We start from the raw sequence: 27,554 nt of genomic DNA, 5'->3' as shown, positions 1-27,554 counted from the left end.
TTAATACCTGCAATGAAAACATTCAATTTTCCATGGTATACAGTTATACTCAAATCTCGTTTTTGGATGTTTCAGTTCAATTTTACGAGGAGCATCATTTGACTGTTGTGATCCTGCCCACGAGCCACGGGTAGTCCCCTACCTACCTCCCGCGGCCAGCTGGGCCACTGACATCGTTCCCTCGCGGCAGGCCGTGCCACTGTGTCCTGGCTCCCCCGTGGTCCTGGTGCCATCATTGGGAGCTTTCCTTCGCGGCCGAAGCTGCCGCTGCCGCTCCTGCTCCATCACAGCTGTTCTGCTGCCGGGGTCCTCTGTCTGAGCAGCAGGGAAGCCGCCTCTGCCGCTCCCTGTGTCCATCTCCCAAGTGGTAGGGAGCCGTCCCTTGTCGGGCCTTCCATGCGGTCTGTATGCTGATGTCTTCACCTGCTTCCTGCTTCAGTATAGACGCAGGCGCGCGCTTCCCTCCTGCATTTAAAGGGCCAGCGGTGGGAAAAGCCCTGTGGCCCTCGCTGATGATGTCATCTACCTGCTCTGCTTCAGCCCTATAAAAGGGCTCCTCATCTGTCCCTCAGGGCCTTCGCAAGGAGCCAGTCTGCTCCTGGATGTTCCAGTCCACTGATCCAGAAGGCTTCTGAGGTCCATTGCTTCTTCAAGGTCCTGTGTTTCTTGTTGGAACTCCTTTGTCTTTGTCTCTGGTTCCGTTCTTGAAAATTCTGATGTTCCATGTCCTGATGTTCCAGATGTCCTGTTGTTCTGTGGTTCCATTCCTGAAAGTCCTGATGTTCCGCATCCTGATGTTCCTGACGTTTTAGATGTTCCATGGTCCTGATTTCTTAGTCCTGATGCCCTTGTCTTCACTTCTGCAACCAGTTCCCAATGTTCCTTGTGCCCACCTTTCCTGGCATGCCATGTTATGGTCCATGACCAGCCCCGGGGAGGGTGGTACTAGGCCTTCCTCTTGTCTGCAGCACAAGCCTCCGGGAGACTTCTGTTTTTAATGCCTTGCTTCCGAGTATCTTGTTCCCTGTCTACAAAGTCCCCTTGTGCCTGCTTCTGTCCATGCCTAAGACTCTGCCAGAACCTGCTCCGCTTCAGCGTGGTCCGTGACCAGCCTTAGGCAGCTGTGTAGGGCGCGCCCCAATGCGGGCCTCTACTGAATCTTCGTCATATTTCCAGTCTCAACTTCCATTACCTCATCTGGAGTCTGCTTCGCATTCAGCATGGTCCGCAACCAGCCATGGGCGGCTGTGTAGGGCACACTGTGGTGCAGTTCTCACCCACTACTTTCACCTGATTCCTGAATCCTTGCTTGAAACTTCGGATTAAACTGAATCCTTGCTTGACTCCTAAATAACCTGAATCCTTATCTGACTTTCCTGAGTATCCCAGTCTTCGTCTGAGTCATCTGAGTATCCAAGTCTTCATCTGAATATCCAAGTCTTCATCTGAGTATCCTGAGTCTTCCCCTGAGACTTCGTGTTCCTGCCCTCAGCCTCCGTCTGGCCTTATGCACTCGTTCCCAAGCGGCGGGTCCAAAAGGGCTTTTGAGTGGCTGGAGGGCTACTCTTGTGACCAGCATTGCGTTGCTAGGTCACATTGGTGCGTGTAGGTCCAGCGGAGGCCAGGTCCAGCTTTGTTCCTGTTCCGGATTCCCTCACTTATCTTCAGTCCAGCCCTGTTCCTGTTCTGGATTCCATTGCTTGTCTTCAGTCCAGCCCTGTTCCTGTCCTGCCCATGCTCAGGCACACCTTGCCTGCCTCAACACTTCTTTGGAGTTCCTCAGGGGTCGAGCCATGACCCAAGAACACATACTCTCCTTGAAAGTGGAACCGCTCCCTAGCGCTTCCCAACATTGACCACTACCTTACATGTTAAACCAATGGATAGAAATACTTATCTTCATTATGAAAGTTTTCATCGGAGGTCTTTAAAGGACAATTTATCATTCTTTCAGTTTGTGCGTGTTAAAAAAGTTTGTTCTACCATCTCAGAATTCAAGATTCAGTGCAAAAGGATAGCATTGATTTTGCAGAATATGGCTACCCTCTGGCTGTTATCAAAAAATCTTATAAAAGAACTTTGTACACTCTGCAGGTACATTTATTAAATGAGGAGGAATGAGGCAAGCAATCATCTGATAACGTTGGTACATATGTAATGTAATATACATTTAGCTTAGGTGCCATACGTCAAATTTTGAAAAAATATTTTCAGCATTTACTAGTACATTCTCATTTCACAGATAAAGAGCTACAGATTGCATATACTAGAGGCAAGAACCCTGCAAGATAATGTATATCCAGCTTTTTTAAATGACAACAGACAAGCACAAATATACAGGCAAGATATTGGGGCACTACAAGTTTGGAAGATGCAAGGCTTGTGTAGTTACCCTTATCATTAAGGAATTTGTACATCCCATTACAAAAAAAAAATATCAGCTGAATCATTTCAGCAAATATTCATCCAGTAATGCAATAATCATATCAGTATGTCCATGCAGAATTAATCCGATTCCAAAAAAGAAAAACCACGACCCCTCAGATGTAACTAATTACCACCCCATTGCCTTACTACCCTCTTTAGCAAAGATTATAGAATCAGTAGTATTATTATTTATTTATTTATTTTTAATTTTTATATACCGATGTTCCTGTAAAGAATACATATCGCACCGGTTTACAAGGAACTGAACAGTCGCCTCCAGGGTGGAAATACATTAAAACAGTCGCCTCAAGGCAGAATACATTAACACAAGTATACAGGAAAACTATTAAAGAGAACTTTCATAAACTCAATTAAATGTAACTGGGAACCATAAATCAGGAACATATGTACAGAGGTAGGTATTACACCATATATCTGACTATATTGAAGAAAATAACATTTTACACAATAATCAACATGGATTTCGAAAGGGCCATAGCTGTATTGATCCCCCCTATTGCTGCACTCTGGAGGTATCTCACCTTCTCCTTCCACTGGAGGCCGCTTCGAAGCCAGGGCCTTGCCTGTGTTCCATCCAGGATTTGCTCCAGGGCCTGGGAGGCCTAGATGTTCCTGAGGCCTGCCTGTGGCTTGCTTGGCTGTTTGGACTTCCTGTTCGGCCAAGCCCTTCTCCCTAGGGGCCGGCCCGCAGCTCTCCGTCTTAGTTATAGGGCCAGCAAGGGGCGGTCCAGGAAAACTCCTCCCAGGGAGTTGCCTGCATCCTGCAGTATAAAAGGACTTTCACTTCACTTCCTACTGGCCTTCGGATTGGCTTTGCACATTGCTGTGTCCTGTCTGCTGATCCAGGTCCTCCGTGGTCGTCTGTGCTTTGATGGCTCCCTGTCCTGTCTCTGAAGTTGCCTTGATGTCTGTTCCTGATGTTGCCTGATGTCTGTTCCTGATCCAGTCCCAGATGTTCCTGCCTTGAGCTGCCAGGAGTGCAGCAAACCTGCCTTGAGCTGCCAGGAGTGCAGCAAATCTGTCTTGAGCTGCCAGGAGTGCAGCAAACCTGCCTTTGCTGCCTGGAGTGCAGTAATCCACTGCTTCTTCTTCCCTGCACTCTCCCGCTCTCAGTGTGGTCCGCGACCAGCCTTCCTAGGCTGTGTAGGGCGCGTATGGGACGGGGTGGTCCGCGACTCAGTCCCGCTGGTGGGCTGAGTAGGGCGCCCTGAGGGACAGTGCCCATGTCTTCCTCCCAGCCCTCGTCTATGATGTCTCTGCACCAGCCCTCGTCTATGATGTCTCTACACCAGCCCTCGTCTATGATGTCTGCACCAGCCCTCATCTAAGATGTCTACCGTGTACTAAGGACTCTGTCTGCCCTCGTCCTTTGTCCGGCCTGCCGCCCTATGCCGTTACCCAGCGGCAGGTCCGAAAGGGCTTGGAACAGTCGGAGGACCGTTCATCAACCAACATTGCGTTGCTGGTTGCCATGGGCGTGCAGGTCCGGCTGAGGGTCAGACTCCGCTCCTTAACCCCTGCTTCAGTACCCGCCTGGCTCGCCATGCCTGCACCGGCTCACCTCCCACAGTGTGGCTTGGGGCTCCTCCTTGAGTCTTGCCGTGGCCCAAGGGCTCACACCACCTGCTCTAGAGGCGGCCGTGCTCCTCGCGCCTACGATAGTACCCGAGGGCCTCCAAACCCTCGGCCCATCAGCGGCGTGGTGGATGCGCCCGTAACACATAGCACCGAATCACTACTCATATCCTCTTTTGATACTACAGTTCGAGGTTTTGATTCTAACACAAACTACTTACTTGTATTAATTGATATATCTGCTGCATTTGATACAATAAATCATAACATCCTCATTACCAATTTGTCTCAAATTGGTATCTCTGGTCCTCCTTTACAATGGTTTCTCTCCTTTATAACAAATCGTCAACAAAAGGTTATGATAAATAAACATCATTCAGACTGGTACTCCACTTCAACAGGAGTTACCTCAAGGATCAGCCCTCTCGGCCCTTCTATTCAATTTGTATTTATTGCCCCTATGCTGTCTGTTAGACAGTCTCAATTTGAATTTTAAAATATATGCTAATGATATTCAGTTTACAATACCTTTTACCGATTCTTGGTCCAAAACTTTTTCTTTACTAAACTTATATCTTTCTACAATAAAAACTTGGCTCTCTCATAACAGATTAAAACTAAATACAAACAAAACAGAGTTAATTTATCTATCTACCATACCAGATTCAATCCAAAAACCTCCTTCAGTTTTTACCATTGAGAATCAAATCATCCCCATAAAACCACATGCAAAAAACCTAGGAGTAATTCTTGACTCCAAATTAGCAATGACAAATAACATATCAGAAACAGTAAAAAAAATCCTTCTTCAAAATCCAAATGTTAAAGAAATTAAAACCAGTACACCTTCCAAATGATTTTTGCATGATTACACAAACACTAATTCTGTCTTCTTTAGATTACTGTAATGCACTATATCTTGGTTTGCCTCAATCAACAATCCACCCATTACAGTTAGTTCAAAATGCAACTGCTCGCTTACTATATAATGTCCCCCGAAATGAACATATCACTCCTATTTTACAGCAATTACACTGGCTTCATATATCACACCGTATAAGTTATAAAATTCTATCTACTATACACAATTTACTATACAACACTGATTCGATCTGGCTATGTTCCTTGTTAAGAATTTACAAACCTTCTTGACAATTACGTTCCATTGACAAATGCATGTTGGAAGTTCCTTCTGTGAAATCTGTTAGTCTATCATTAACCCGTAAACGAGTTTTCTCAGTTGCTGGTCCAATATTGTGGAATTCTTTACCAGACTGTATCCGTTTGACTTCTAATCGTAAAGAATTCAAAAAATTACTAAAAATTCATTCATTCAAGCTTTTCATTTACAATAACATCTAAATCACTTGTATATGCATACTATTTGTAACATTGTTTGTATAAAGTGTTTGCGTTGTTTTAGAATTATGTATGTGTTTTGAACATTTGTAAACCGCCTAGACGGATATATCATATCCATTTATGCGGTATATAAAAATTTTTAAATTAAATTAAATTAATAGGTGTTTTAGGACCAGAATATCTGAACAAAGATGGAAACAGGAATTGGGAGTAGATCTAAACACAAATTTAAGAGAAACTCATTTAAATTTTTACACCACTTTTATATATCATCTAAGCAAGGATACCATTTGAGTATTGTGGACTTGGATAAATATCTAAAGCATGGGAGGATGCGGGTACCCTGGGTCACCAATTTTGAACTTGTCTACCAATACAAAGATTCTTGGTCTTGAAATGCTAGTAAAAAATTTGAAACAAAGAAATAAAGAAACATGCCCCAATAAGTCAATTATCAAAGGCCTCTAAAAACAAAAAAGCCTTTAGCAACTTTCAAAATAGTTTGACAGTTCATGGATTTTCCCCAGGAATAGAATTCCATAGCTGTGGATCTAAAACAGAAAACGTTTTAGTTCTTGTTCCAATTAATTTGACAAAAGCAAGAGAAGGAATGGTCAACAGGTACTCAGAAGCTGGACATACTGATTAATTGGAAACATAAATCATAACCTTATTCCTCAAGCAAAAACAGTCAGACTACAATGATTTATGAATTAAAATTAATAATTCAAATTTTACCTGTTGAGCAACTGGTAACCAATGAAGTTTCTTCATAAATGGAGAAAGACTAACCACACATAGTAGATCAAAAATCATCCTCACTGCAGTGTTTTGGATGAGTTGTAAGGCATACAGTAAATATTAGGGGCAATCCACCACACAAAGAAGTACAATAATCGAAATGAGAAAATACAAGAGCCTGTACTACCAATCTAAATACAGCAACAGGAAGAAATTGTTTTAATGGCCTCAGCAATCGTAATTTTAAAAAAGCAGTCTTAGCAACTTTCTGAATATGAGCTAAAAGTAAGAGCTTGGAATCTAATATAGGATCCAAATTCCATGCTTCTTATACCAACGTAATTACAGCAGGTAACTGAGGAACAATGGGTAAGGGCAAAGATCCTAACCAAAGAACTGACATTTTCTCAAAATCAAGAAGAAAATTATTCTCTTTAAACCAATGACTTATAACTTTAAAACAATGATTAAAAGCACCATCCAAAAATTGACCTGGTTTATCACTAGGCAAATAATATTGCACGTCATTGGCATAAATAACAAAATATGTTCAAAGACAATAACATTGTCCTTAAAGATTGCATCACAATATTAAAAAGAGCTACTGATAAAGCAGATCCTTGAGGGACCTTTCATTCATTAACATAGAAATTGGAATTATTACCTATTTGAACCTGCATCAATGATGCAAATTGAACCTGAAGGAATGATGCAAATCCTTTTATAATGGTGCCACCAATACCAATCTCTGACAACCTTTCATATACATTTGAATGGGATTTGGTATCAAAGGTGGATGTTATATCTAATTGTACTAAAACTCCACTCTTCTTATAATCTGACTCTAAACTGCAAAGCATTTCAGTCCCTCTGTCCTTATGGAAACCAAATTGCCTTTCATCCAAGATACAATTATCATCTAAAAATACATCCAACTGTTGCATTACACATCTTTCTAAAACATTTGCAGTTGATCATAAGTTGGAAATAGGACGGAAATTAGGTAATACATTTGATGACATTGCTGAATCCTTCAAAAATGATTTTAAATACAGCTTTTTTAATGCTACAGGCACCTCTCCAGCAGTGGCGTAGCCAGAACTGATTTTTTGGGTGGGTTCAAGGTTAACATGGGTGGGCTGTAGGCATACAGGTCACAGCCATTTGTACTCCTATTGATAATTGCCTTAGCATGCACTCTATAATGAGTTTCTAAGTAGTCTGCAACAGTCGTTATCCTCATGTATGAACTTTAAAATATTTGACCTCAATTATTTCAAGCACTTACCAGCATAAAAAATTCCATATTAATCCGTATTAATTGTTTATATTTATTGCAGTTTATAAATGCACAAGGATATCATGTAAAAAGCAAAAGAGACAAACATCAGATCCAGTCATGTAATAAACAAAAATCATTGTATTCTTTCGTGAATCCTCTTTGCAGAAAGTCAGAGATCATCATAACTACAATAAAACAGCATTAATCAACAAAACAGATACAGAGCAGAGCTAGGACAATTCACATTGCAACCAACATGGAAAAAAAATATTCAGATTCTGTTGTCACTTCAGCAAAGAAATATCCCTCCGCAGCTAAACATTTTGTGAAGTAACACAAACCCCCTGTAATAAAAGAGGTGTAGAATCTTGCCAAACCATACAATCATAGCACTGTCTCTCAGAGCTCAAACAACAGCAACCTCATGAAAAAGCAGAAATGCAAATACTACACCAGGTCCTTGAACATTAATACAAACCATCTACTGGAGTAACCAAACAAGCTGGACTGCTAGAGAGAAACTAGTGTATGCAAATATTCATTGTAGATATCCTGAAAATATGTCTGGTTAGGTGCGCCTCCAAGGACTGGGACACACACACACACACACACACACACACACACACACACACACACACACACACACTCACTCTTTCACATGATCTCCTACAAACACTCTCTCACACACAAACCCAGGCTCCCATTCTTATATTTAAGATTGGGAGCCTGGGTTTGGAGCCCTGCCATCTAACATTCAGGAAAAAACTCAAGACTTGGCTATTCTGTCAAGCCTTCCCGTAACCCTCAGAAACATACAAATGGCCTTTAGCCATACCTCGCTAATCATGCAACCAGGAACCTACTAATAAGTATCTAATACGTTTAATCTCCTAATTCTCAATTGTTCTTTGTTAACCTCTGCCCCCTATCCTATTTTCCGGCTATTCTAGCCTCCAAGTTATTCCACCCCGTTGATTGTAACTTTTTTGCTCCTTGTTGTTAAATGATTTGTTAAAGTTATACCCCCTTGTTCTATGTAAACCGATCTGATATGGTTATGACCATGAAGGTCGGTAGAGAAAAGAATAAAATAAAATAAATATACAGTAACACACCCAGGCTTCCATTCTTATATATATATAGAGATGCACACCCAGGCTCCCATTCTTCCCCCCACCCACACACACACACGCCAAAGCTCCCATTCTCACCCACCCCTCCCACTCGCACATGCCTGAGCTCCCATTCTCACACACACATACACGCCCGGGCTCCCATTCTAGCGCACACACACACAGGTTCCCATTCACACACACACACACATACACATGTCTGGGCTCCCATTCTCACCCCCCAACACACACACACACACATACACACACACACACCCAGGTTCCCATTCTCACCCCCAGGCACACCACCTCAGGCTCCCATTCTTATTCACACACACAGACTCAGGCTCCCATTTTTACCCATATGCACTCTCTGGCTTCCATTCTCAATCACACACACTGAAGCTCCTATTCTCACCCACATACACATAGGCTCAAGCTCTCATTCTCATCCACACACACACACATCCAGGCTCCCTTTCTCACTCATACATATACATATACCCAGGCTCCCATTCTCACTCACACATGCACACATACGTTCCCTTTCTTACCCACACACACACGTTCTCAGGCTCCCATTCTCACCCCCACACACAGGGCCTCTTCTGTAGGCACAGCCAAACCCCTACTTCTGCTGCCATGGGGATGGGATCCCATGACGGCTTTGCAGCTCCAGCCCTCTTCTTTGCTGCCATAGGGATGGAATCCTGCAATGGCCTTGAAGTTCCGGCTCTGTTCTTCGCTTCTGCAGGGATGGTATCCCGCGACAACCTTGCTTCTGAGACCCACTTCTTCACTGTAATGGGGATGGGATCTCTTGACAGTCTTACTCCAACAGGCCTCTTCCGGTGTCAGACAGCCATGGTTGGCTTGGGCCTGAGTCCACATGGTTATGCCACTGCTCTCTAGAAGACAAAGAGAGGTTAATAATCCTCAACAAATGTTTTTCAAACGATGCAAATATTTTAACTAGTAAAAAAGAGTAAGGGTCTAAATTAATTGTGGCTAGCACTACTTTCAAAGAAGATTCAGATATATATGCAAATTCTGCTCATTTTATATTAGGAATACTAATACTAACTATCTCTACATTCGGTTGATTCACAACTCTCAAGCTAGCAATTGTATTCGAGATTTTAGAATGGAGAAACGTTTAATATCACTTACACCAGATAATTAGCAGGTGCAAAATACGGAAGTAATTTGGAAAATGTATGCAGGCAAATGTGTTTTAGAAAAGCAACTTTTGCACGTAACTGTAGGCCCCGCCCAGGAACTCCCCTAGCCTGCTCTTTTTTTACTTGCTTTTATGTGCACGTGAAAGTGAAAATATGTGTGTATTTTGGACTTAAACAGCGTTAAAAAAAACTTTAGCAACTCAACAAAATTAAGATGCAAACAAATGCCAGCAATGAGCTGGGGGCTATTCAGTTTTTTTGCACAGTGCCACATGTATGATTTTCTGCCTGTTTGTGCACTGAGTGCAAACATCTCATGGCTTTTGGAGAACAAATCCAAACTCTGGAGGCCAGAGTTGCAGTCATATAGAGAAGACCTTTTTATATTCCCTCTCAATTAAAACATTTCATGGAAAATAAAGAAATGCTTGTAACCACCTCTTGCCCCGTAGATGTGGATAAGCGTTAATTAGTTGGTGGCTTTATTCGATGAAGTATGTATAAATACCTCCTGTTCAGACGCCATATCCTATGTATAGATGTAATTTTTTCCTGAGATTATAATTGGACCCCCAAGTAGGGGACTTGATATGCAGCAGTATTGTATAAGTTTAGATATGTATTGTTATTTTCTTTTATCTTGTTGAATAATTATTCTGCTTGCAAATTCAAGTTGTAATTCTTGAAAATATTGTATAAATAATATTCTTAAATAAAAAATTTAAAAAAAAGAAAACCTACAGGGACATATTAGAGTGATCCTAGTCGTAGCTCCGATGTGGCAGTGCTTGTGCTTATGTGGAGGAGCAAATGCTCACCTTGGTATGGCAGGAAGTGATCCTATAACTAGGACCTACTTACCAGTTGATGCCTTGTCCTCTCACACCAATGATGTGTCTCCAGGGACATGGGCACAGGAGGGAACGGTTTGGACTGCCATTGAAGTTGGCATGTAGACAGCTGCGTGACTGGTGGTCATGACTTGGTAACTTGTCTACCTGTTTTGAAGGTGGTGGAGCTCACATGCCACCCAAATAAAATTTTAGAGAAGAGCCAGCTGTCATGGAACATATGAGTATCAATCACATAGGAAAGGTGCAGAAGGGAGGTTTTGGAGGGTGTATTTAGGCTTTTAGATAATAGATTTGAAATCCAAACTCTCCATGATAGATTCCTCAGAAATACTTCCTGTTCCACGCACAGGATTATGTGGGCAAGCTACTCTCTGGTGCCTCAATTTCTGGTTGATTTGATGATGCAGGGAAGAGGGCTTTAGATTTGTTAGGAACTGGGAAACTTCCTGGGGAAAAGGGACCCTCTTACCCTTAACCAAGGTGAAACCTGGCTGCTGCTGCTGCAGCATTTAAACTCGATCACAAAGAAAAGCTGATAAGTTGCTCAAAAGTGCATGGGTTGGAGAGCGTTATCTTCCAAGGGTACTGAAAAAACCAAGGAATTTAGGATATCAAGAGAGAAACTGTGGTACAGTCTGAAATAGCTCGGAAGGATTTAAATAAAGAACACCCAGATGACTTCTGTATCATATGCTAATAATCAGATTATAGAGACAAATAAATCTAGAAATATAAATAAGAAACATACTATAAAATGTCTGTATGTGAATGCAAGAAGTTAGAAAACTAATATTGGAGAGTTAGAATGTATGGTGGTGTATAAAATATAGACCTAAAAGGCATCTCAGAGATGTGGTAGAAGGATAACCAATGGGATACTGATACAAGGGTATAAATTATATTGATACCGCAAGGGAGGATCAAATTGATGGGGTGTGGCATTATTTGTAAAGGATGGCATATAGTAGAACAGGATAAAAGGCTTGCAAGAAAAAAATGCTGTCCCTGTACCACCTGTTATGCAGCCTCCCCATCAGCAGAGATCATCAGCAAGCCTCGTTCACATCTCCTCTAGCCACCTCCTCGCTGATCACATGACCATGGCAGTTCCAGCCCTACTTAACCCATTCTTTGGTGCCTCTTCATGTTGTCACCTCTGCTCCTTGACCTATCCATCCTTCCTTTGCTTTCCAGTCTTGCCTTTTGGCTTATTTTGGCCTCTTGCCTTGCTCTGTGGCTTACCATGGCCTCCTGCCTTTTTCTGTGGTCTATCTTGGCTTCCTGCCTTGCTTTGTGGCCTTCCAGGCCTCCTTGCCTAGCTTTGCAGTCTTCTAGGCCCTCCTGCATTGCTCAGTGGTCTTCTGGGCCTACCTGTCCTGCCTTGCAGCTTTCTAATTCACCTAGCCCAGACTTGTGCCCTGTTTGGGCCTTTTTGGTTATTGTTACTTGTCTAGTCTTTGTCTACTCTGGTCCTTGTCCTGTCCTGTCCTTGTCCAGCCCTAGTCGTGCCCAGTCCAGTCTGTGTCCTATGCAGCCCAGTCCCTGTTCTCAGACCAGGCCTTGCCCTCTCTTCAAGTCCTTGTTTGCCTGTCTTGTCCCAGCATTGTCTCCAATTCCAGGCATGGTCTCCAGCCCCAGCTTTACCCTTGGTTCTAATCCATGCCTTTAGCCTGTCTGTATCCTGCTCCTTCCTGCCCTCAGAGCCAATCTTACCTTCAGTCCCTCCTGCATCCAGCTCCTGCCTGCCCTCAGAACCAGTCTTGCCTTCACCCTGCCTGAAGCCAGCTCCCAGCCTGTGCTTGAATCCAGCACCAGCCATGATATTCACTAGAAGGAATAGCCTACCATCCCCTAGAATCCATGGGCTCAACCTGTGGGAGAGGGAACTGATTAGGCAGAAGACCATCTCTAGTTCTGTCTTGCAGTCCTTGACACTTCTGCGGGGTGATCCCTGATTCCAGCCTGCCAGACTGTGACAAATGCACAGTGGAATCATTATGGATAGAAATTCCATGTGTGATGGGTAAGAGTATAACAGTGGGTGTATATTACCATCTTCCTGGCCAAGATGCAGAAACAGATTGTGAAATACAAGCAGAAATTAGAAAGGCAAATAAAATTGGTAACACAATAATAATGGGAGATTTCAATTATGCTTGTATTGATTGGGTCATGGTCTCATCAAGATATATTGAAGCGTAAAGTTTCTCTAGATGCCATATATGATTGTGTCCTAGAATGGATGAGAGAGAGAGCTGCTTTAGACCTATATATATATATATAACAGAAAAGAGAGGGAGAGAAAGAGGAAGTAACCCATCTTGGGAGGCCCCCTAACTAACCGTGTTAATGTAAGGTTTTTATTGCCTTTGACCTCACCTCTAAACCATGCTGGAAGTTTGTTCTTCCTTTGATCTTTTAATGCATGGAATAACTTTCATCTGGGCTTCCAAGAGGGTATTTTTAAACAATCTCTGTCCGTGCCTCATGTTGAGTTTTAACCTTGGCAACTGTGCCTTTTATATAATTTCCTCATTCTATCAAGGTTTCCCTTTTAAAAGTTATATACTACTGCATTAGTTTTAATTAATGTGTTCCTTCCAATGACTATATATATATATATTAATGCCCTCCTTCCAATGTGTATATATATATATATATATATATATATATATATATATATATATATATATATACCACAAAAAGCCCCTAACCAAAGGGGGGAAAAGGAAAAAGCACCTATATATATTCATAGGATTTAATACCACAATTTTTTAGAGTGAAAAATTCATATTTATTGAAAACATCTTTTTATAAAAATGATTTGTAAATATACAATATTAAATCCTCACCTAAAAATGTACTATATAGAATGTGCAATACATGAACCTACAAACCCTAATACAACTTCAAAAGGAAGTAAGCTTAACAACAGAATGGGGCAATACACATGCACTGGTTGCTCAGTGTGTAAACATGTTTTAGTCACACAATCCTTTCAACATCCGGTACTACCAATTCATAATATATTGAAAGGACACTTTGACTGTGGTACAGCCAAAGTTATTTATGTGATTATATGTCCGTGATCAAAATTATACATTGGCCATACTAAGTTAAGAATTAGGACGCGCATTATACAACATAGAAGTTGCATCTGCACTCATAAGCAGGAAGCCCCCCTTGTAAAACATTGGTTAGAACAAAATCATACTGTTGATCAATTGAAATTCTTTGTCATTCAGCAATTTCAATCTCGGCGAGGTGGTGCCATCTCTCAGAACTTACGGCAAACAGAGCAAATATTTATTTACTTTTGGTATACTTTGATTCCAAACGGTCTCAATACCATGATCAAATGTGAAGCATTTATATGAATGAAGGACAGGTCCAATGCCTTGCAATATGAGGATGGGCATACCGGCATATAATTCCTGCTCCTATTGGCCTATATAGTTGATCAGGTGTATTAGAGGGAGGGACTCCTTATTGCGTAGTCACGCCACGTTACGTAGCCTCAATATGGAAGTAGAAGTTTGAAGCTGTTCGGCCGGTATAACTTTGATACGGAATTGCAAGTTTGAAATCGCTTGGTAGGCATAGAGTAATTTCAGGTACTGTGTATGTTTTTTTGATAGAGTGGTTGGTGCTTTGATGTAGTAGTGAGTAATGCTAAATATTATAGATATTTTTTATTAAGAGAATGGTTTTTCCACATAAAATTTTTTTTTTAGAGTGTCGTTATGGAGCAAGGCTATCGATTCTTTCTCAAGTTACTTTGAGGCTGGCGCCCTAGATTATTGGAGTTTTTCTTAACTACTCTATAGAAACATAGAAACATAGAAATGACGGCAGAAGAAGACCAAACGGCCCATCCAGTCTGCCCAGCAAGCTTCACACATTTTTTCTCTCATACTTATCTGTTTCTCTTAGCTCTTGGTTCTAAGATGAGTAGTTGTAAGTATAAATATCCTAAGTGTACGACAGGGGTAATAACAGGTTGAGGTAGTATGTTTGATATTTAAATTGTATTGTAGGAGGTCGAATGGATGCGGATGTAACGGATATTTAAAAGCTGAAGGGAAGTGGAACATAAGTAAGTTTGTGCAAACGTTTTTTTGCTTGGAGAGCGCTGCTGTATGTAAGCCTGCTGTGTTTGTAACTAAATAAAGGTGAAATTAGCTTGAAAATTTAGTGGTGGGGTAATTGGTTTCTTTTTATAAAATGTTAAATGAAATGATAACCAACGGGTTCTAATTATCCATAATTATGGTGATATAAAAGTTGGTTGAGCCTTAGGCATAATATGAACCCATTGTTTTCTCTTTCCTGTTCCACATTTAGGAGGGAAGAAATAGAGGTAAAAAAAAGTTTTTGTGTAATAACAGCTTTTTAAACATGAAGAGAATTTGAAATATACAATTATATATTTATAAAGGTATATGAATTTTATATGTTTTTTTAACAAATAAGTGGGGTTTGGTAGGGTTTAAGTGGCTAGCGAGGCGGTTGGAGGCATTGGGTTAATTCAATAATGAAGCTAGTATAGTTGGATGTAAATTTGTGAGCACAGTTAACATTGGACTGTGCAAGTTAATACTATTTAGTGATTTTTAAATGTGTTTTTACTAGATTAATTTCTACACTGGGATCGGAACGGTCTGGGTGTAATTGATGGTATCGCATAAAAATTAAAGTTCCCCTGAAGAAGCCATATAGGCGAAACGAGGCCTTGTTGGGATAAGCGAAACAAGTGTACTTACCATCATTCAATACAGAGATAGAGATCAATCTGTGATGAGTTATGCCATTGTAATCACATTTTGTGTCATTAGAAATTGATATCTTATGGTCAGGCATAACAACTTTCTTTTTCTCTTTTTTCAAAATTCATTATCATGTTGGAATATTAGAGATTAACAATCCATGAAATGTAAATTTTACACTATGGGGTAGATTTTCAGACGAGCGCGAACAGCCTACTTTTGTTTGCGCTCCAGGCGCAAACAAAAGTACGCTGGATTTTAGTAGATACGCGCGTAGTCGCGTGTATTGGCTAAAATCCTGGATCGGCGCGCGCAAGGCTATCGATTTCGTATAGCCTGCGCGCGCCGAGCCGCGCAGCCTACCCCCGTTCCCTCCTAGGCCGCTCCGAAATCGGAGCGGCCTAGAAGGGAACTTTCCTTTGCCCTCCCCTCACCTTCCCCCCCCTTCCCTCCCTAACCCACCCGCCCGGCCCTGTCTAAAACCCCCATCCTACCTTTGTCGGGGGATTTACGCCTCCCGGAGGGAGGCGTAAATCCCCGCGCGCCAGCGGGCCTCCTGCGCGCCGGGCTGCGACCTGGGGGCGGGTACGGATGGCGCGGCCACGCCCCCGGGCCGTAGCCACGCCCCCGTACCCGCCCCCAAAACGCTGCCGACACGCCCCCGCAACACCGCGCGCTCCGGCCCCGCCCCCCGACATGCCTCCCGACACGCCCACTCCGAAAACCCCGGGACTTACGCGAGTCCCGGGGTTCTGCGCGCGCCAGTGAGCCTATGTAAAATAGGCTCACCGGCGCGCAGGGCCCTGCTCGCGTAAATCCGCCCGGTTTTGGGCGGATTTACGCGAGCAGGGCTCTGAAAATCCGCCCCTATGTATTTATAGATGGAAAGGTGCTTTATATGTATTGTCATACTGTGTTTAAATCAGTTGATATACAGAGATTAGTTGTGGGGTTATTTCAGCTAGTGAAAGTTAGCGAATAGCCAGTATTCAGAGTTGTATTGGGGTTTGTGGGCTCATGTACTGCTCATTCTATATAGTACATTTTTAGGTGAGGATTTAATATTATATATTTACAAATCATTTTTATAAAAAGATGTTTTCAATAAATATGAATTTTTCACTCTAAAAAATTGTGGTATTAAATCCTATAAGTATCTATAGGTGCTTTTTCCTTTTTCCCCCTTTGGTTAGGGGTTTTTTGTGGTTTATATCAAGCACTAGCAAGGTAGGCATTGCCAATTTTGTGGTTTTATATATATATATATATATATATATATATATATATATATATATATATATATCTAGGGAGTCGCCCTTACATTCATGCAATTGGTTGGAGGCCTGTCAAGATGGGTTACTTCATATATATACTGTATATATATATATGTCCAGATCATATACAGCACCCTGAGAAACAAGCTGCTCTCCTAGATGTTCCTCTATGTTTGCTTTCCCTCCTTCAGCTCCTGTGGCATCTTCATGCCCAGTGTGATGAGTGGCATGAGAATAAGCTCTTATTGCTGTGGCATAGTGGACACACGCTCGAAGGCAAACCTACAAGGTCTATGCCGACAGCTGGCGAATGTGCCCTGTAGTAGAACAGGCTGCAGCTTTACCTATACCAGCCATCTTCCCCTCAGGTTGAGCCTTTGGATTCTGGTAAACATGGTCAGATTCAAGGCGAGGGTCAGGTGCAGGAGATAGGCAAGTGTGGTCGTGTCCAAGGCAAGAGGTAATTACCAGAAGATCAGGCCAGAGAGGAACAAAGACACACAGAAAACATTGGAATGTGGAGACGAGGCTAGACAAGGCAAGGCTGGATGAGGAAGTTTAGATGAAGCAAGGCTGGATGAGACAAGGCTGGATAAGGCAGGGCTGGATGAGGCAAGGCTGGATGAGGAAACAAGGCAGGAACAAAAAGGAACCAGGAATACAGGAACAATCAGGAACCAGGAAAGCAGGAGCAATACATACTGCAGAAATGCAGGAGACCTATTGCAATGACAGGGATCATGGGTCGTGTCATCTCTGGGTGCCGCGGTGCCTTTCCTGCCAAAGGCCATTTAAAGATAGGTGCATGCCTAAGGGGAGGGCCCAGAGGAGCTGGAAGATGTCAGCGTACAGCCACAGGTCAATGCATGAAACGCGCAAAGCAGCACTGGTCACAGGAGGCAGCGTCCTGGCCATTGAAGAGCTGTTTTTAAGTTAGAAGTGAAAGAGGTGGCTTGAGGGGCCATCTTGCAAGCCGCTGACTGTGACAATATACCTCCTCCAAAGCCCCTCCCTACACTTCTGGGCTTGGTGGAATCTCGTGGAAATCTTAGAGTAATCAAGAGGCTTGCAAATTGGAGGCTGGGTCCCAAGAACTTTCCTCAGGCCCAAAGGTTTTGCAGGAGATTAAATATTTAATTTGATTTCTCATCCTTTGGGAATCCAAGATCTCCTGGTCCTCATACTAAGTATCTTCTTCAGTAGGCCAGAGGGACAGCCTGGAGGGCTCTAATGGTTTTACTGGCTTCAGAAGAGATATGTGGAATACATCATGGACCCATAAAGACAGGAGTAACTTCAGTTTATAAGCCACTGGTCCTGAAAGTTGCATAACAGGGATTGGGCCCACAAATCTTGGTGAAATTTTAGCAATGGCATCCTTAAATGGATGTGGACCCCCCCCCCCCCCCCTTGCTCCAGACTATGAATTACCTCTAGGCTTGGGGTGGGGAGTACCACATGAGAAATTATATTTACTAATATGATTTATCTTTGGGTTCATAGCCAGAGTGGGGGATGAGACAGGATCCTAGTCACCAAGATACCACAATTCTGTGCCCTTTTCAAACTTCTCACTTGTGCCATCACAGACTAGATAAAATCATTACACCAGAACAAAACAATAATTATATGTAAGTAGACAGTAAATCAAACCAGAACATTAAATAGGAAAACTACAGAAGTGAAGTATAATATAAACTTGCAGTTTTCTTATTTTAAATCAAGCAATGCAAAAATAACACTAAGTATGACCTGTTAGTGCGGGCAACCAAGATACTCATATGGACAGTAAAAAAAATAAAGAACACTAATAGAGAAAGTTTGAGGCAAAAAATAGTGAAGTACACAGCTTTAAAAATTGTCTTTACCCCTGAGTACTCAAAAAGGTGGGGAGGAATGTCACCAGTTACAACACAAAATTGTGTGAAGAAAAAACAATCAAAAAAATGAAGGAGTCCCTCTTGATGGTGGAGCTGGCTAGATGACAAACCAAATGCATGAACTCGACATTGTGTGAAAGGTCTCTCTCTTGGGAAGCTTTCCCAAATGGTTTACTTGGTACTAAACAGAAAGCTGGCCTGGTTTCAGTCTCTTACAGAAAGTCCACGGTCTATCAGATGGAACGAGGAGGACCAGAAGAGTGTAGGTGATGACAAGGCTAGGAACAGAGCCAGAATCTGGAGACGTGGTCAGGCAGGCAGAGGTCAGAGTCCAGGAGTCAGTCCTTGAAGTAGTCAGCAAAGCAGAGGTCAGGTACTGGAGGTCAGATGAGGTCACAGGCAGGCCGAGGTCAGAAGGCAGGCAGCAGGCCGAGGTCAGGAGGCAGGCAGCAGGCAGGCAGGTCGAGGAACAGACTGGAGTCAGGAGGCAGGCAGCAGGCAGGGAGGCAGGTCAAGGAGCAAGCCGAGGTCAGTACCAATAAGACAGTCTATCTGGGGGAACAGACAGACGAACAGGAACAGAAGAACGCTAGAGTACTAGGAAGCAGGAACAAGGCAGAATGATCCTGGAATGAGACTTGGAACGAGACTTAGAACGAGACTGGAACAAGATTCAGACGCAGCGACAGTCTAGCATAACGCCGACCCGATTGCCAAGGCAAGGAAGTACAAGCACAGACTTCCTTATATCCAGGAATCAATCAAGGCACACCGCCGAGCTAGGACCTGCCTTTGGCCCTACAAGAGGCCGGGCGGTCCGCGCGTGCGCAGGGGCATGGCCAACACAGCCGAGGATGCCGAGCTCCAGCGTGAGGCCGATGCACCATGGAAGGCCTGGCGACCGTCGCCGCGGGACGCCAGGGCCTGGAAGCGCTAGCAGCTGCCGCTAGGGAGACCGACCCGGGACCTGCCGTGGAACCATGAAGTTGAGCAGGCCTGTGTGCGGGCCGGGCGCGGACGGGGTGCGTAATAAATAGGCCTTTTCCTTGTTCTAGTTCTAGATATGTTTCTATAATCTTAGATGGAATGTAAACTGACCTTGTCTTTGTTTTTAGATAGAATGTCAATTCTCCATGTAGTATTTTCACCTGCCAAATGGGAGAATTGATTAGTCCCTTCAGCTAATAAGAGTAAAGCGGGACTGAAAAGAAGGAATATTTTGGACTGAATACATGCTGACTCCAGCCCCTGAAGCAGCAGTTGGGCATGATTTAACTTCGAAAAACTTCAAAAAAACGGGGAAGTAGTGCACTTTTTTAAATACTTAAAAATTTTTGCAAAAATGTTTCAAAAAAATTGTTAAAAATTTGGACCAATGATTAAAAGAATACCCCTTTGATTTATCGATAGAGCACAACGTAAGGCTCTAAAAGATATCAAAGTGAGGAGTTTGTATGAAGGTCCTTTATTTATTTATTTATTTATTTATTTATTAACTTTTATTTACCGACATTCGTGCAGCACATCATGCCGGTTTACAAAGAACTCAGATGGGCGATACAATAAAACATTAAAACAAAACGATGTATAAAGAATAAAATAAAGTAAAACCATAACAATGTAATCTTGGAGCAACATACTATTTCTTACAAAAGTACACATTAACCGATCATGATCAAAAAAATAAATTAAATTAAGCCGTAGGGGAATGTTGTTTCTTCTAGGGTATCCATGGGAGGGGCGGGGGGAAACTTAGGATGGGGAGGGGGAAATTCGAACAGGGGGGGCTGGGGAGAAATTAAGTTTGGTTTGTGTCGGGATAGGCCTGTCGGAATAGCCATGTTTTGACTCCTTTCTTGAAAATTTGCAGGGATGTCTCTTGGCGTAGGAGGGTGGGGAGGGAGTTCCAGAGGGTGGGGACAGCGATGGAGAAGGCTCTCTCTCTGGTGTGAGTAGAATGTGCTGCCTTTAGGGATGGGGTGTGTAGAGTACCTGCATGGGTTGTTCTTGTGGGTCGGTCGGATGACCGGTAACGAGGCATTTCGTCGAGCCAGGTGTGATTATGTTTGTGTAGGGAATTGTGAAGGATGGTGAGGGTTTTGTATTGTGAGCGGAAGGAGATGGGTAACCAATGTAGGTCTTTTAGTATGGGGGTGATGTGTTCCCTTTTTTGTGTGCCTGTTATGATTCTAGCCATGGAGTTTTGCAGAATTTGGAGGGGTTTGATGGTGGTGGCGGGGAGTCCTAGCAATAGGGAATTGCAATAGTCTAGTTTTGTGAGCATTGTGGTCTGTACGACTGTGCGGAAATCGTGGGTGTGGAGGAGGGGTTTGAGTTTTTTTAAGATGTTAAGTTTATAGAAACCCCCCTTTAATAGGTTTTTGATGTGGGGTTTGAAACTTAGGTGTTGGTCTATGTAGACGCCCAGATCTCTTACAACCTGGGTCTGAGGGGTGGCTGTGGTTGTATTTTGGGGAGTGTTCTGTCGCATGGGGAGAGTGAAACATTCAGGCTGCTTAGAAATGACGAGTAATTCTGTTTTTGACGAGTTTAGAGCTAGATGGAGTTCGGATAGTGAGGCGCTTATGGTGGCAAGGCAGGATTCCCAGCGTTGCAGAGGTTCTTTTATGGATCCCTGAAACGGGATGAGAATCTGTACGTCATCTGCATACAGGAAGAATTTCAGGCCCAGTTTGGAGAGAAGGTGGCATAGGGGTATGAGATAAATATTAAACAGGGTGGAGGATAAGGATGATCCCTGGGGTACGCCCTGCGTGATAGGTATGTGTGAGGATTCGTGCTTGTCGATTTTTACTAGATACTCTCTGTGTGTGAGGTAGGAGGAGAGCCATGAGAGGGCTGTGTCGGTGATACCTATTTCTGTTAGGCGGGTCATTAGTATCTGATGGTTGACAGTATCGTAGGCAGCTGAGATGTCTAGTAGGGCGAGTAGGTACGAGTTTCCGTGGTCCATACCTTTAAGTATGGTGTCTGTCATGGCTAGTAGTAAGGTTTCGGTGCTTCGGTCTTTACGGAAACCGAACTGTTGAGTGTGGAGGACATTGTGGTCTTCTAAAAACTCCGTTAGTTGTTTGTTAATAGCCCTCTCTAGTACTTTTGATAAGAAAGGGAGATTGGAGATTGGACGGTAATTGGCTGGGTCTGTGGGGTCGAGGGTGGGTTTCTTTAGAAGGGGCTTGACTATAGCCAGTTTGAGTGGGTCTGGGACACTGCCTGCAGTAATAGAGCAGTTGATAAAGTCCTTAATATGTTTGGTGATGGCGGGGATGATGGAGAGGAGGGTTTTTGAAGGGATGGTGTCTGAAGAGTGTGTGGATGGTTTCATCTTTTTTAGTATTGCTTCTACTTCTATGTTGGTGGTGAGGTCAAATGTTTTAAGGGTGATCTTTTTGTCATTGGGGATGGGGGGGGGGGGGGGTAGTGTTGTCTGGGAAGCGGAGTAGAATATTGTCGATTTTATTCTTGAAGTATAGGGCTAGTTCTTCGCATTTTTTGTTGGAGACAGTATCGTTGAGTGTTGGTGTATTGGGGTTGGTGAGTTCTGAGACATATGTGAATAAGGCGTTTGCATTAAATTGGTAGTCGTGGATCTTTGCCGCGTGGAAATCACGCTTGGCTTGGGTAATTGCATGACGGTATGCGTGTAAAGTGTTGTTATATGTGGCTTTAAGTGAAGCCGATGGTTGTTTGCGCCAGGCGCGTTCTTTGGCTCTTAGCTCTTGTTTCAAGGTTTTTAGCTTGGCGGAGAACCAAGGTTTCCTTTTCTCCTGTTGTGTAAAGGGTATTTCTTTGTGAATAATGGGGCATAATTTATTGGCTATGGTTGTAGTGAGATTGTTCCAGGAGTGTTGTGCGGTGTCTGGATTGGTGAGATCGATGTTGTTAGCTATTTTGTTGAAAGCTAGGGTGAGCTCTTCCGTACTACAGTGTTTACGGAAGGCGATGGTTTTATGGTGTTTTTGTGTGGAAGGTGTGAGGGGTTTGGTTTCAAGGGTTGCATTAATGAGGAAATGGTCGGACCATGGTACTGGGGTGACTACGGGTGGAGTGGCTATGGTTATTTTAGAATTCACAAATATTAGATCGAGTGTGTGGCCTGCTTTGTGTGTGGGTTCGGCGATGATTTGGTTGAAATCTAGGGCTTTGAGGGTGTCCAGTAGAGTCTCGCAGGCGGGGGTGGTGGGGCGGGTATCTACATGGAGGTTGAAATCCCCTAGAATAATGGTAGGAAGGTTTGTTTTGAGGTTGACGGTGAAGTATTCAGTGATGGGTGAGGGATCTTTTTCAATTAGGCCTGGGGGGGGCGTAGACTAGGCAGATTTGTAGGGATCTGGATGAAAAAAGTGCAATTTCAATTTTGGGTGGTGGTTGAGTGGTTTGGAGTTTGAGGTTGAGTCTTTTCTTGGCTGCCAAGAGTAGACCACCTCCTTTCTTTTTCGGCCTTGGTATGGAGAGGAGGTCGTATGACTTTGTGGGGAGCTGGTTTAGGAAAACCTGGTCGGTATTTTTTAACCAGGATTCGGTAATGGCACAAAGGTCGGGGTTGTCGTCTGTAAGCAGATCATTTAGTATAGTTCCTTTTTTTGTATGGATTGGGCATTGAAGAGAGTAATGGCTATTGTTGTTAAACCTAGGAGTTGTGAGAAAGGTGGGGTCATAATTGGTATGAGGGATTTGCGAAGTATGGGTGGGTGGGGGGGTGTTGGGGGTTTGCGTAGTAGTGGGCAGTGCCGTGTTGGGATGGGGAGTAGGCACATGGTTCTAGAAAAGTGAGGGGACTTGGGTGGTGGGGACTAACAGAGAATAAAAACAGGGTGGCGTCCGTAGTGAGAGCGTGGAGGGCAATACAGGGCGGGGTTTAAGGTATAGGGAGAGTTTGGCTGAGGGAAAGGGTACAGTGCTGGTGCAGTAGTGCGAGTAATGTCGATAGTACACCATGCAGGTTAAACAAAGCAGGTATTGCAGGTTAGACAATGAAGGTAATATACAGTTAGTACTGATTAGACAATACAAAACAATGCAGATAATGTGCAGTTCTTAGACATGGTAAGGCTATGTAGGTAAGACAATGCAGGTTATGCAGGTAACAATGCAAGACCATGTAGGTAATATGCAGTTAATACGGCTTGGGGCGTATTAAGATGTTAGGGTGGGGAGTAGTCCCGTGGTAGGGGCAAGGGGATGAAAGGATCTGTGGGGGTGCCTACTCACTCCGGCGTTCCTGAGGCCAGGTTGGTCTTGGCTGAGGGTTGGCAGTTGGGCTTCGGGTCCAGTGGGTCTGCTGAGAGAGCGAGGGTGGTCTGGATCAAGATTCGTGGTCCTTCAGGGCAGTCCGAATGGGCTGCACGAAGGGGCGCACAAAGGGGCGGGCCCCTTTGTCGCGCTCCTTCGGCGCGCGACGCACGGCGCGCGGCACCGGAGTTGCAGCTGGCTTTAAGGAGCCTCAGGGCCCCTTGTGGTTGGCTGGCTGCTGGTGGGGGGCGGGCCTTCGCGGCGTTCGTGCGGTCGGAGGGCGGCAGGGACGGCACAGGTAGCCGCGTGGTCGGGCCCGGATCCAACGGAGGTAAGAGCGAATTTAAAGGGCCTTACCCTGGTGGGTCCGTGGCGCCGATCACGCAGGCCTTCGCTCGGTCCGGTCGTCGTGGTTGCAGAGGATCGCCGGTGAAGAGGGGGATCCCGGAGCTGCAGCTGGCTTTAAGGAGCCTCAGGGCCCCTTGTGGTTGGCTGGCTGCTGGTGGGGGGGCGGGCCTTCGCGGCGTTCGTGCGGTCGGAGGGCGGCAGGGACGGCACAGGTAGCCGCGTGGTCGGGCCCGGATCCAACGGAGGTAAGAGCGAATTTAAAGGGCCTTACCCCGGTGGGTCCGTGGCGCCGATCGCGCAGGCCTTCGCTCGGTCCGGTCGTTGTGGTTGCAGAGGATCGCCGGTGAAGAGGGGGATCCCGGAGCTGCAGCTGGCTTTAAGGAGCCTCAGGGCCCCTTGTGGTTGGCTGGCTGCTGGTGGGGGGCGGGCCTTCGCGGCGTTCGTGCGGTCGGAGGGCGGCAGGGACGGCACAGGTAGCCGCGTGGTCGGGCCCGGATCCAACGGAGGTAAGAGCGAATTTAAAGGGCCTTACCCCGGTGGGTCCGTGGCGCCGATCGCGCAGGCCTTCGCTCGGTCCGGTCGTCGTGGTTGCAGAGGATCGCCGGTGAAGAGGGGGATCCCGGAGCTGCAGCTGGCTTTAAGGAGCCTCAGGGCCCCTTGTGGTTGGCTGGCTGCTGGTGGGGGGCGGGCCTTCGCGGCGTTCGTGCGGTCGGAGGGCGGCAGGGACGGCACAGGTAGCCGCGTGGTCGGGCCCGGATCCAACGGAGGTAAGAGCGAATTTAAAGGGCCTTTAAGATTATAAATTATTTTTGGCAAATACGTCTTTTTGTATTCAGATTTCAAAGTTAGCCAGATAAATGTATCCAGCTAACTTTGGAGGAATATTCAGTGGTGCAGCCAAATTGTTGAATATTAGACGGCTCTCTTAAAGAGAGCCGGCTAAGCTATTCTGGCTAACTTTAGGACTGCTCTAAAAAATGACCAGAGTTAGCTGGATAACTTAGCCAGCTAACTAAAGTCCTCCTAGAAACATACCCAGAATGCCCCTATGGTATCTGGCTAAATTGTAGCTGGATAATGAGATATCCAGCTAAAGTTTAGCTGGATAAGTGCCCAAAATATTCATGTCAGCATTTAGCCGGGTGACTAAATGTCTCTGAATATGGATCTCTAGGTAGCAACCTTAAACATTTACAATGGCTCTCTCCCAACCCTGCCCCCAGAGACTATCAATACAGCCCACAGAGCCTCCCTAACCCCGGTTTACCCAGGGAGCTGAACATGCTAAGCAGGGACCTTCCACATGGCAGTACATAGCATTTACCCTGAGGGTTGCCGGGATATCCCTTCTTTTAGGAGAATCTCAATGAGCCAGCAGGGTTTTTCACAGGTTCACCAAATCCAGTGGCAGACCTCTCATCAAAAGATTAATACTTCCCTGCTCTGAAGCTTAAACCACGAATCCAGGCCATCTTTTACCATTTCTTGCAGAACTAGCAGTATTCAGGCAGATATTTTCTTGCTTTTAAAGGGTGATCTTATCTCACATTCATATTCAAATTTGTTTTGTATATTTTCAGTTGGCTCAATGAATGTTGAATTCTCCAAACATGTGGATCTGGAACAAATTAAAAAGGATAATCCTGCAGTAAGGGTTGGAGGGCGTCATACTCCTGAGGACTGTCTAGCTCTACAAAAGGTAGCAGTTATTATACCATTCAGGAACCGTGATGTGCACCTCAAGTACTGGCTATATTATCTGCACCCAATTCTTCAACGGCAACAGCTTGATTATGGTGTCTATGTCATCAACCAGGTGGTATATATATATATATATATATCTATAATGAAATGCATGCACCTAATCTTTTATAGTGCTTTTACAGTTGAATGTGTGCACAGTGAAACTCTGTGATAATGAATTAACCAGTAAGCATTTCTTTTTTCTAATTCTCTTTATTGAGCCACTGAAAACAGTCTAACTAGCCTTGCAGATTAACAAAAGCATAAACAAAATTGTAAACAATATATTCTTATAACCTCATTCATGGACTATTATGCCACCATTTCCAGTGACCCTTAATTTTTTACAGTAATTCTTAAATGATAAAGGGAATGGAACAGTTCCCCTATGAGGAAAGACTAAAGAGGTTAAGACTTTTCAGCATGGAGAAGAGACGGCTGAGGGGGGATATGATAGAGGTATTTAAAATCATGAGAGGTCTAGAACAGGTAGATGTGAATCAGTTATTTACTCATTCGGATAATAGAAAGACTAGGGGGCACTCCATGAAGTTAGCATGGGGCACATTTAAAACTAATCGGAGAAAGTTCTTTTTCACTCAACGCACAATTAAACTCTGGAATTTGTTGCCAGAGGATGTGGTTAGTGCAGTTAGTGTAGCTGTGTTTAAAAAAGGATTGGATAAGTTCTTGGAGAAGAAGTCCATTACTTGCTATTAATTAAGTTGAATTAGAAAATAGCCACTGCTATTACAAGCAACAGTAGCATGGAAAAGACTTAGTTTTTGGGTGCTTGCCAGGTTCTTATGTCCTGGATTGGCCACTCTTGGAAACAGGATACTGGGCTTGATGGACCCTTGGTCTGACCTAGTATAGGCATGTTCTTATGTTCTTATGAAAAATGTAGCCCTCCTCATACACATCTCACCAATCACACACATTGATCCATCATCTATATAAATAAAAATGTAAATGTTCGTTTGTTCAAAATCTTAAATCTCAGAAAGTTCTTCACCGATTGCTTTGACATTTTGACACAATGTTGCATTCCAATATGCGCATGTATTTATATACCTATATCATATAGATGTCACACCTGTGACAGGTAAAAACATGCTTTTTGGGAAAAACAGCGCCATCTGTTGGACGTAAAAGCAACACACGCTATCAAGTAGATAAATGAGACTTGACCGACGAGCCGCAAATGTGCAATAGAGAGCAGCTCTACCGCGCATGTGCGGACCATAGAGCTCTGCACTACATGCTGGATGTCACAGAGGGGAGGAGGAAAGGGCAGACGAGTCACCGCTCCGAGAAACGGCTCAGCCCATTACTCCGCCGCTGGGGAAGGGGGGAGGGTGTAGGGACTTCCGGACAGTTACACACAGGAGGAAGAAAGGGTAGAAGAGTCGCCGAGCCAGTCTGTCCACCGCCAGGGAAGGGGAGGAGGGAGTTGGGATGGCCGGAGCAGAGCAAATGCAGTAGAAAGCGGCTGTGAAGAGATCACAAGCAGCTACAGCCTGCAGCAGCCAAAGCGTAAAGAGCTGAACAGAGAACAGCTCACCCTCCTCACCCGCCCCCTGAGTCCCGCAGATAAGGAGAAGTCAAGTAAATATCCCCCAACTGCGGGGGGGGGGGGGGAGGGGGAAGGCAGTGCTGTCGAGCCGCCCGTGCTTCTCAGCCACCACGAGAAGAGTTTACATGGGCATCACTCCACCCCCACTCCCAGCAAAGC

General features: G+C 44.3%; 1 protein-coding gene across 1 annotated transcript in view; it reads left to right on the top strand.

Moving 5' to 3' along the window:
- LOC115096899 (beta-1,4-galactosyltransferase 1-like) overlaps positions 1–27,554 on the top strand; it is a 162,433-nt gene that overhangs the window by 5,793 nt on the left and 129,086 nt on the right. The window contains exon 2 of the mRNA XM_029612171.1: positions 25,657–25,892. Within this exon, the coding sequence (XP_029468031.1) occupies positions 25,657–25,892 (236 nt within the window). The remainder of the gene's footprint in view (positions 1–25,656; positions 25,893–27,554) is intronic.

The sequence above is a fragment of the Rhinatrema bivittatum genome, chromosome 1 (assembly GCF_901001135.1).
Source record: "Rhinatrema bivittatum chromosome 1, aRhiBiv1.1, whole genome shotgun sequence".
In the NCBI taxonomy this organism is placed as follows: Eukaryota; Metazoa; Chordata; class Amphibia; order Gymnophiona; family Rhinatrematidae; genus Rhinatrema; species Rhinatrema bivittatum.
This window is presented reverse-complemented; position numbering and strand designations above follow the sequence as displayed.